This window comes from Pongo abelii, chromosome 2, assembly GCF_028885655.2.
Source record: "Pongo abelii isolate AG06213 chromosome 2, NHGRI_mPonAbe1-v2.0_pri, whole genome shotgun sequence".
In the NCBI taxonomy this organism is placed as follows: domain Eukaryota; kingdom Metazoa; phylum Chordata; class Mammalia; order Primates; family Hominidae; genus Pongo; species Pongo abelii.
This window is the reverse complement of record NC_085928.1, coordinates 141,928,400-141,940,623: the sequence shown is the minus strand read 5'-3', so window position 1 is coordinate 141,940,623 and position 12,224 is coordinate 141,928,400. Positions and strand designations below refer to the sequence as shown.

At 36.8% G+C, this 12,224-nt stretch overlaps 1 protein-coding gene across 1 annotated transcript in view; it reads right to left on the bottom strand.

Annotated features, from left to right (window-relative positions):
- Positions 1-12,224, bottom strand: part of DNAJC13 (DnaJ heat shock protein family (Hsp40) member C13) — a 118,432-nt gene that overhangs the window by 92,776 nt on the left and 13,432 nt on the right. The window contains exon 2 of the mRNA XM_009239322.4: positions 8,674-8,754. Within this exon, the coding sequence (XP_009237597.3) occupies positions 8,674-8,741 (68 nt within the window). The 5' untranslated portion in view covers positions 8,742-8,754. The remainder of the gene's footprint in view (positions 1-8,673; positions 8,755-12,224) is intronic.

The following is a 12,224-nucleotide window of genomic DNA, read 5'->3' as shown; positions in this document are numbered from 1 at the left end:
GGCGAAAACCCATCTCTACTAAAAATACAAAAATTAGCCAGGCATGATGGTGGGTGCCTGTAATCCCAGCTACTCAGGAGGCCGAGGCAGGAGAATCGCTTGAACCCGGGAGGCGGAGGCTGCAGTGAGCCAAGATCATACCACTGTATTCCAGCCTAGATGAGACTCCGTCTTAAAAAAAATAAATAAAAGATTTGTATCTTTTACTAAGTCAACAGTGTCCCAAGTCAAAGAAGAGACAAAGACTCCATGGATTCAGGGAGGCACAAGTCTTCATCTTTGAGGCTAACTCCTACCATAGTACCCAGCATTGACTACAGTAGATACTCCAATAAATGCTTAATAGCTAAATAAAACAATCTATCCAAAAATATGTCAACATACAAATCTATGACCTATTAGCCTGCTCTTGCCTTTAAAGCAGAATGTCAGACAGCAAGTAATTTTACACCAATTTTTAAATTCATAGTATAACATCAGAAAAAAGACCTTTGCCCCCTAACTGAAAAATTAATATTCATATTGACTTTACCTAGTGCACCTGTTTTCTTTTTATTCAGGCACTAAACTTACATCATTAAATGCCTACAAGAAGTAGGTATTTCTTAAGTTATCACAACTCACAAGCTTATTGTAATACAACAGCTTATTAAGAAACATAATTTATGTTACCATTAGGTATAATGTTATTTAGAATCAGGAAACAAATGCTGCTTAAAGAAATACAAGTGTTTGAGGCAACTGCTTTATCTGTGGGGCATTTTACTCCCCCTGCAATTGGTGATAAAGAAAAAGAAAAAAAATGTTGTGCTAATGATAGTATTGGTGGAGATAAGATCATCTGAACAGGAAAACCACTGAGGCAAAAGCTGGGGATGTAATCAAGTTTTGGATTTGATAAGGTGATGCTTATATTTTTTAACAGACAGATTAAACTTATATTAATTTATATTAAAACATTTCTAAATTATTTTAATTCCTGAAAATAAAAATGTTACAGCATTCTTAAGTTTTCTAGTTCTTATGAATACTGCTTTCCTCTTTTGAACAATTTTTGTGGCCGGGTGCAGTGGCTCACGCCTGTAATCTCAGCACATCGAGAGGCCGAGGCAGGAGGATCACTTGAGCCCCGGGACCAGCCTGGGAAAGATGGTAGACCCCATCTTGAAAAAGACACACACACAAAAAAACCAACAATTTTTTAAAATATGTTTTTTTTTAACATATGGTATTTTATAGCATGATTTTTTTTTTTTACATAAGGTATTTTATAACAAGATTTTTTTACATGTTTTCTTTAGGTAAAATAAAAAAAACAGTGTTAGGTCAGATACTGTATTAGGTACTATAATGGATTAAATAAGTATCTGACACTGTGCTGGGTTCAATAATATGACAGTCAATGAGTCCTTTAAAGACTCAGTTTCCTCCCAACATTTTATTAGTTATCTAATTCAGACATCTGAAATAAACTTCAAAGTAATAAGAGCTAAGATTCTTGTCATTGTCTCAAAGTTAATTTCTGACTCGAATATTTAACTAGCTTCTATCAATCAGGCATGTAAAATAGTGTCAACAGAGATACTACAAAAATACTGGTCACCATCATAACATCTATTATATTCTTCTGCACAGAAAATCCATGTAATTCAGTATTATCATAATAGAGAAAATTCAACATTTTTGTAAACTGAGAAAGTTTATGTTTACTATAAAATAATGGTTCTCAAATTCTTGACATCGGAAAATTTTTGTGTACATGTATTACTTTTAAAGTTCAAGATCCTCAATCCCTTCAGTGGAGAATCTATGCCAACAGGCTTCAAAGAAGCCAAACAGAGCTAATCAAAGTTAGAAGAGAGCTTTTATATTACACACTCTAGATCTCACAACACACAGCATAAACCTTTGTAATACTGTAGGCAAGGTTGGCTAGTTATAATTGTTCACTACCGGCTGATGCAAGGAAACTAACATATCTTAACTGAAAGCAGTTCTATTCATGTCCCAGTATTGTAGATATTGACAAATGTTCCCCAGAAGTAAGCCAACATCTACTTCCCCACAAATTTCACCTGCTGGCCCAAGTTCTGTCTTTCAGCTGCACACAGAGCATACCTAATTCTTCTGCCAGTCAGACCTTCCATTTGAATTCTTTTTCCTAGGCTGAATATCCTAGTTCCCTTGGCCATTTTAAAACAAGTTTTGGTCACCAATTTCTTGAAGCCTTTAGGATACTCATGGAACCCAGGATTTTTCCTTTTACCATTAAAAGCTTGAGAATCCAGTAACTTGAACTACAATTTGAGTCCATCTAATAATGAAATTAAGGATAACTGACCTACAACATTTCTTAGGAGATTAATGGTCAGCATTGGTAAAGGAGGCATTACAGCTTAATGGTTAAGCACACCAACTCAAGCCACATTGCCTGGACTACTCACTAGCTGTGTTTTCTCTGATAACTTCCTTAACTTCTCTAAGCTTTGGTTTCCCTGACTGAAAGATATGGATAATACATACAGTCATGCATTGCTTAACAATGGGAATGGATTCTGAGAATGCGTCATTAGGTGACTTCATCATTATGTGACTATCACAGATTTCTTCCCAAAATTCTGTACGTAAATTACTAGTTTTGTCCTTACACAAACCTAGAAAGTATAGCCTACTACACTCCTAGGCTACATGGTATAGCTTATTGCTCCTAGTGTACAACGTTACTGTACCTAATACTGTAAGCAGCTGTAACACAATGGTAAATATCTGTGTATCTAAACATATGGGATCATCATATATGCAGTCCATCACTGACGGAAATGTTATGTAGTACATGACTGTATATCTACTTCATAATGTGAGAAAAGAAATAATCCATGTAAAGTACTTGGCACTTATGTGCCTGGCTAATGAGTATAACAGTCAATAAATGTTATCTATTCCTATTGCTATTATTCCACTAGTTGACTAACGGAGAGTGGGGAATCCCAAAACTCCAGTAGAATAACTGAACAAATTATAATTAGTATATTTATGATTTAAAGTAGCCATAACTGCTTTGAGATGGAATCTAGCTCCGTTGCCCAGGATGGAGTGTAGTGGCGTAATCTCAGCTCATTGCAACCTCCGCCTCCTGGGTTCAAGCGATTCTCCCATCTCAGTCTCCTGAGTAGCTGGGACTACAAGCGTGCACCACCACACCAGATAATTTTTGTGTTTTTAGTAGAGATGGGATTTCACAATGTTGGCCAGGCTGATTTTGAACTCCTGACCTCAAGTGATCCTCCAGCCTTGGCCTCCCAAAATGCTGGGATTACAGTCGTGAGCCACTGCGCCCGGCCCACGACTGCTTTAGTGTATTCATATTCAAAACAAAGAACAAAATTAATGGGCAAACTGATTGTTCATCTGGTTGTACTGCCAGGATACTCTGTAGTGAAAACTTCACTTGAAACATCAGTTTCACCAAGGAGGGCTCATTCAGATAAAAAGTTGTACTCCTCAGAAAAGAAAAAGAAATGGATAGGACATACTCTACAAATATCTGTCCTAAAAGCTCAGTAAGAGCTTTAGAAGAAATAAAAGGGCATCCCATGAAATGTAGTATTTTAAGGCCTTAAATTCCATGATGCAATGTCCACATCTTTTCCAGCTCAGATGGAGCTAGCTTTGAACACAACATTGTGTGTAAAACATAAGATTCCGATAAAGGAGATGTGATCCAATTTGCAATTCTAGGTAAGAGATGTTCAAGTCCCAGGTTGCCTGATGATAGTCACAAAAAATTAGACAAAGAAAACACAAAAGAATTAAGGACAGCTCATCTGAGTTTTAAAGACTCGCAGGGTCAAGAGCAAGGGGAAAAAAAAAAACAAAAAAAACCACTCAGGATTCCTGGAGGTTATGAGGATTGGTAAGGTGTGTAAATGCCAGGCAGCAAAATAAAAAGATATCTTTTCTCTTGTAGAACTCCATTCCTACATATAAGAAAGGTATTAGAAATTCACTAGCTTCCCTTTGTCTCAGCACTTCTCTCAATTTCCTGTATCCAGTTATTACAGAGACTATGAATGTAGTGAGCTTCTGTTATTAAATTTCATAGACTGATCATTACATATCCTAATGCATTGAGGTGAAAATCCTGTTTAGATACCAAAATGATACTCTAAATTCAGAGCATTTGCTACAATTAATGTATACAATATTAAGGTGATCCACAGGTAGATTTTACTTATAAATTTTTATCCAGAAAAAACTGAGAACCTGTACCTTGAATATCACTCTGAAGTTTTTCCATAGTGAATGTGCACTTCTGCTTTAACTGAAACATCTGAACTTTCCTTCCTCTCTGAAATGGCTTACTTAGGCCAAAACAGAAATTTTTCTCCTTCATGAAAGAAAAATGCCTTTCCCCCCCTGAATCTACTCTCCTTTTCTTGCTCCTCCCAGAATAAACATATAATTAAATTATGTCTATACAAGTTGGAAAAATGAAAAGCACAGAAGCTACTTTGCCAGCTAAGGCATCCATACCGATGAGGAACAGACCCTAAATAAAGGCATTCAGCAGCTATAAAGTGAGGTATAATGAAAACTACTACAAAGGTAACAGAAATGGGTCACACAAATATCTTCAAGGGGAATACCTGGACAGGTTATCTTTAATTTTGGCATATGAAGAGAAGAAAAAATATTTATTCATCTTTACTTCCACAATCAATAACATCTTTCTGAAATGCTGGGGCTAGGTTAGCAACACGGAAATAGGCATGGAGTCTCTTAAAACTGAGGCCCTAAATCCCAAAAATCACAAAAAATTTGTTGTACGTAGACATGTTTCTAGAGACAAGGTTCAATTAACTATTCTGAAACAACAGAAAATTTTAATGTTGGCCATTTATTTTTTACATTAACACTGCTGAGGAGTACTTTAAACCTAGATTAGAATTGGCCATATAAAATAGGTAAGTGTAATAAAAAGTCTCAGTGCCATTTAATAATGTATATAACCCAATGAAATGATAACTATCACCATCTGGAAAATGTAAACACTTTCAGGGAGAAGTTAAGATTCAAGGTGTATACACCGAAATCAACAGAACACTGTTGAAAGAAATTTTAAAAGATGTAAATAAATGAAAACACATGTTCATGAATCAGAAGACAATGCTGTTAAGATGGCAATACTCCACTAATGGATCTACAGATTCAATGTAATGCCTACCAAACTGTCAGCTGCCTTTTTTTTTTTTTGAGACAGGGTCTCACTCTGTCACCCAGGCTGGAGTACAGTGGCATGATCTCTGTTCACTGCATTCTCTGCCTCCAGGGTTCAAGCAATTCTCCTACCACAGCTTCCCAACTAGGTAGGACTAAAGGGGAGCACCGCCATGCCCAGCTATTTTTATACTTTTTGGTAGAGACAGGATTTCAACATGTTGGTCAGGCCGGGCAGCTGTCTTTTAAAAAAAATTAACAACTGACTCTAAAATTCATATGGAAATGCAAGAGACCAGGAATACCCAAAATAATACTGAAAAATAAAATTCAGAGACTCGTATTTCTAAGTTTCAAAATAGCACAAAGCTATAATAATCAAGACAATATGGTGCTGGCATAAGGTTAGGCATAGAGGATCAACGGAACAGAATTATGAGTCCAGGAATAAACTAAACAGTCACGGTAAATTGATTTTTGACAAGGGTGTCGAAACAATTCAAGTGGAAAGAACAGTTTTTTCAACAAATGATGCTGGCACAACTGGATATTCACATGCAAAGGAATGAATTTAGAACCCTACTTCACACCAAATACAAAAATTAACGCAATTAAAGCTATACAGCTCTTAGAAGAAAACAAAGAAGTAAATCTTTGTTAGCTTGGGTTAGGTAATGGCAATTACCTTAGATTACCAAAAGCACAAATGGCAAAAGAAACAATTGATAAATTGGATTTCATCAAATTAAAAGCTTTGTGCTCCAAACAATACCATCAAGAAAGTAAAAAAATCTGAAGAATTGGAGAAAATATTTGCAAATCATATACACGGAACTTTTATTCAGAATATATAAAGAACTCTCACAATTCAGTAATAAGACAACCTAATTTAAAAGTGAATAAATGACTTGGCTGGGCGCAGTGGCTCACACCTGCAATCCCTGTACTTTGGGAGGCTGAGGCGGGCGGATTACTTGAGGTCAGGAGTTTGAGACCAGCCTGGCCAACATGGTGAAACCCTGTCTCTACTAAAAATACAAAAATTAGCTAGGCGTGGTGGCATGTGCCTGTAATCCCAGCTACTCGGGAGACTGAGGCAGGAGAATTGCTTGAACCCATGAGGCAGAGGTTGCAGTGAGCCGAGATCACCACTCCAGCCTGGGCAACAGAGTGAGACTCTGTCTCAAAAAGAAAAAAAAAAAAAAGTAAAATAAAAAAAAATTTTTTTAGTTACAGTGAATAAATGACTTCAATAGATTATTTCAACAAAGAAGATACACAAATGACCTACAAACACAAGAAAAGATACCCAACATCATGAATCACTAGGGAAATGAAATTAAAACTACAATGAGAAGCTACTTCGTACCTGCACTAGGATGGCTACAATAAAAAAGACAGTAAGTGTTGATAAGGATGTGGAGCATTTGGGACTCAGACATTGAAGGTGGAAATGTAAAATGCTGCAGCTACTTTGGAAAACAGTTTGGCTGTTCATCAAAAAGTTAAACAGAGTTACCACATAACCCACCAATTCCACTCTTAGGTATATACACAAAAGAACTGGAAATATGGAAACATTCACAGTGGCATTATTCATAATAGTAAAAAAGTAAGAACAACACAAATGTCCATCAGTTGATGAATGGATAAACAAAATGTAGTATATCCATACAACAGATTATATGACATTAATGAAGTATTGACATGCTATAATATAGACAACCTTGAAAACATTATGCTTAATGGAAGAAGTCAGTCAGAAAATACAGCATTTTGTATCATTCTATTTATATAAGATGTTCCAAATAGACAAATCCAGAGACAGGAAGTAGATTAACGCCTGACAAAAGAGGGGGAAAAAGGGAGTTAACTGCTGATTTCTAACGCAGTGTTTAGAGGAAGTTTTTTGCAGGGAAGGCGAAGTGATGAAAGTATTCTCAAAACAGTGATGATGGTTTACAACTTTATGAATACACTAAAATCCGCTGAATTGTATACTTTAAAAGGGTGAATTTTATGGTATATAAGTTATGCCTTAAAGCTGTTATAAAAACAAAACCAAGTCTCAAGGCCTAAAAGAATTACACTAAGAGCACACAGTTGCACTCTGAATTATTACAAGGAAAAAAGAGGATTGTTAAGTCTTAGTCACTACTCTAAGAACATTACCAAAAATTTTGATGATCACAGTTACTTACAAGCTCACAAAGCAAAAAGCATTGCAGTAAGTTTGTTCTTTAGAATGTATCACTATGTTATAATCATATTAAAAATGGAAGTTATATTATGATGACCAAAGTAATCTACCACTTGAGGAAAAAATAAGGATAATTTAAAGACACACTTTTCTAAGGTTGATTCAAAGAACTAAAATGACTCATACTACCCTGGATATGCCACTTTTCTCCCTGACTTCACTCATTGAAACTAACTGGGGGAAAAAAAAATGAGAGACAAGTATTCTAAAGGGTAACAATTATTCTAATTTAGGAGTTCATACAATTGAGCTATTAGACAACAAAATCAAATACTCAAATCTTCCAAAGAAGATTTCTGGTTTGCTAATGCAAACCAGAAATACTAGACAGCTCAGATGTATACCACATCCTAAGAAGTTACCACTCCAGTAACTAAAAAATGAAAAGTTGAGAGAAGAAACACTTACCGGCTTTGTGCATGTGTCATATTTTACCTTGTGGCACGATGCAGAATAATGTGGTCACTGATTTGTAAAAGTGTGACACACTCATTTTACTCATTACTGATCAAAGGGACCAGAGACTAAACTTTTGTAGTGGTCAACAGATGCCATTCACTGAATATTCAATATATTTAAGGCATAATTTTAAAACTTTCATACCTGCCATATCACTTCATTTAATCCTTACAAAAATCTGAAGGGTAGGAATTACCAACCATCTTACAGACAGGAAACAGAAGCACTTACATTTTGGTCTGACTAAGAAGCTACTAAAAAATGCCATCACTCCCTCCCAAAGAAAATATATTAAACCCAATTTTTAAATTTCATTACAGGCCTAAAAAAAGGTTAGACTTCACTAGAATGGCATATTTTCTCTGACAGTCAAACAGATATGAAAATGTTGGCTACAGACAGGTTAGTCTCTGGGTAACAAAGATGTAGGGTTAACACTCTGCTACTACTATATAACCTCATCATTAATTGATAGCATACAAGAGCGTGGATTAACTGGTTTACTTTCCTTTTAACTGTCACTTTTAATTCTTACCAAACTCCTTCCCAAGAAAGATACTGAAAACTGGAAATGTCAAAAGAAAAAAATAAATGTAGCGTTTACATTTATAATATGCACGTTTTTCAGAAGAGAAGGGCTGTATAGCCTGAGTTGCGCAGTATTATTCAAGATTATGAAACAGTAATGTTTACAATATTTTATAGAAGCACAGAAAAAAAAACCCAACAATACTTACTTCCCCCTCCATGAATGTTTTGTTGTGTAGAAACATGCCAGATCCTTATTTTCCCTAATTATGTTCATTTTGTGCTCAAACCTGGAAGATAAAAATATGAGGGCACTTAGTACATGTTATATATCTTTAATCTTTCCAAGATTCCCCTAAGAAAGGTAGTATGACTCTCTCTCACTTTCACAGCCTGCCGTATATCCTTTACAAGACCATAAGGTTTTTTTTTTTTTTTTTTTTGAGATGGAGTCTCACTCTGTCGCCCAGGCTGGAGGGCAGTGGCACGATCTCTGCTCACTGCAAGCTCCGCCTCCTGGGTTCACGCCATTCTCCTGCCTCAGCCTCCCAAGTAGCTGGGACTACAGGCGCCTGCCACCACGCCCGGCTAATTTTTTTGTTTTTTTTTTGTTTTGAGATGGAGTCTCGCACTGCCGACCAGGCTGGAGTGCAGTGGCGTGATCTCGGCTCACTGCAAGCTCCGCCTCCCGGGTTCATGCCATTCTCCTTCCTCAGCCTCCAGAGCAGCTGGGACTACAGACGCCTGCCACCACGCCCAGCTAATTTTTTGTATTTTTAGTATAGACGGGGTTTCACTGTAGCGAGGATGGTCTCGATCTCCTGACCTCACGATCCTCCCGCCTTGGCCTCCCAAGGGATTACAGGTGTGAGCCACAGCGCCCGGTCGACCATAAGGTTTTTAAAGACAGGGACTGGTCTATTCAACTCTTTATCATAAACTTTAGCACCATATTGTGATTGTTCAACTGTCTCCCACACTGGACTGTGTTTCTTGAGGACCAGAAATGACCTCTATCAACATCCCCAGTGTATAGAATTTTTAAAATGTCAAATAAATAAAGCTTTAAATCTGACATTGCCAAATAATGCCATGGCACACAATGGATACCTAAACACATTTTCTAAGAGTCAAACCAATTCCAAAAGTTTTTTGGTGAGCTACTAAGTGCTGGCGATTTTGCTGACACTACTACTTCAAAGGGGACCTACTATAAATAAGGCAATTTAAAAATAATTTTCTCGCTGGCACAGTGGCTCATGCCTATAACCCCCGCCATTCTGAGGCTGAGGTGGGAAGATCGCTTGAGACCAGGAGTTTGAGACCAGCCTAGACAACACAGTGAGATGTTATCTCTCAAAAAATAAAAGTTAACAGGGCATGGTAGCATATGCCTACACTCCTAGCTACTTTTCAGAAGAGAAGGGCTGAATAGCACTATTGAGTAGTGTGGTATTATTCTGAGGCTGACATGGGAGGATCACTTAAACCCAGGAGTGTGAGGCTACACTGAGCTATGATTGTGCCACTGTACTCCAGGCTGAGTGATAGAGTGAGATTCTGTTTCTAAAAATAAAACAATTTTCTCATTATAAAAGTGATATAGGTCCATAGTAAGAAATCTAAAATGTTCAGAAAGCAAATCATCATTTGTCCTTGCATCTGAAGATCATCATTTGTCCTTGCATCTGAAGATAATCATTTTAGCCTTCCTTTTTATATTTAGAAAAATCCTTATTTAAACAACATTGCCATTTGTACTGTTTAACCTGTTTTCAAAGAATGTTAACCTTTCCCCATGTAATTATTCTATAAGAAAATTATTTTTAAGGCTATATGGTATTCCACTTTATGAATATTCCAGAACAGTGCCACTCAAAGCGTAGTTGCAAATGGTTTGTTTCCAAGCCACATCAAGGAAAGTAAAGAAATTGAGATTAAGTGTTTAGAAACTTCTATGGAGGTTTGATTAATGGACTCCTCTGGTTGAAAAGGATATAGAACAGATCAAGATTGTTGAATCTGTGTGATGACTCACACGTGGAATCAGCCTCCCAACAGTCACATGCAATGAAACCACATTATGTACAATATTCATTGACTGTAACCCGGTATATAAAATCCAGAATCCATTTATTTCATTTAAAAAAGGTAAACTTAGCTAATTTTACAGGATAAATTATTGGAACTGGCTGCTAATGAAAGACCGATAGGTTTTGAAAATACTGTATCACTTACTTCATTTTGAATAAAAGTTAAATATGGTTATTTCTTTTGTAACTTAGCTATTTCTCCCTTGCCTTAATAGTTCAAAACGCACTCTAAAAAATATTGTAGAGGCCGGGAGTGGTGCCTCATGCCTGTAATCCTAGCATTTTGGGAGGCTGACATGGGTGGATCACCTGAGGTCAGGAGTTAGAGACCAGCCTGGCCAACATGGTGAAACCCCATCTCTACTAAAAATACTAAAAAAATCAGCCGGGCGTGGTGGCAGACGCCTGTAATCCCAGCTACCCGGGAGGCTGAGGCAGGGGAATCTGTTGAACCCGGGAGGTGGAGGTTGCAGTGAGCCGAGATCGCACCATCGCACTCCAGCCTGGGTGACAGAGCAAGACTCTGTCCCCCCCAAAAAAACAAAAACAAAACAAAACAAAAAAACAAAAACAAAAAATTGTAGAAAATACACCAAAGTGCTAATAATACAAACGGAATAGTTGGAATTCTTTATTTAAGCTTGCTTTATACCTTTTTATACTGTGAATACTAAGTCAGCAAGTATTTTTTACATAATTAGAAAAAACTTTTCAGAAAAAAACATTTTTATAATGGCTTGAGACATAATTCACATACCACAAATTCACTCTTTTAAAAAGTATACAATTTGGTGATTTTTAGTATATTTAGAGTTCTGCAACCATCACCACTATTTTTGGAACACTTTCATCACCCCAATAAGAAACTCTGTTAGCAGTCACCCCCCATTATACCTCAGCCTCAGCACCTAGCAGCCACTAATCTACTTTGTCACTATGGGTTTGCTTATGCTGGTCCATAATGCCAAATAATATTCTGGTATATGGATATACCTATTTTATCCATTCATCAATTGATGGACACGGGTCTTGTTTCTACCTTTTGGCTATTATGAATAATACAACTATGAACAAGCATATACGAGTTTTTGTGTGAACATACGTACTCATTTCTCTTAGGTATATACCTGAGTGGTAAAAACATTTTTTTAAAGATACCCTTATTTTGAAATTGCTGTCTTCATTCGTCCTACTTGTTTTTGTATTACCAATTACCGACAGCCTTTGTACTCTACATAGAATGCTCACCCCCTGGATATTTATATGGCTTATACCTCTACCTCCTTCAAATCTGTGTTCAAATGTCACCTTTCCAATGATGCCGACCCTAAACATCTTGTTTTAAATTGTAACCACCCTCCTCCTCATTCTACCCTATTCCCTTACTCCTGTTTTTCCCCCATAGCACTTTTCACATTCTAATGTAAAATTTATTATTCACCTAATTCTACTGGAATATCCAGAGAGAGGTAGTTTTGTCTGTTCAGCTCACTATTGTTTCTACAGAGGCCACAAGAGTGTCTGATACAAAACAGGTGCTCAAAAATAAGTATTTGAGTGAAGGAATAAAATTCAGCAAATACATGGGCAATTCTGATATCTACTTCAAACCTGATGCTCTAACAGGGACTCCCAAATAGGGTTTTGTCAAACCTTCTGGAAAGGCA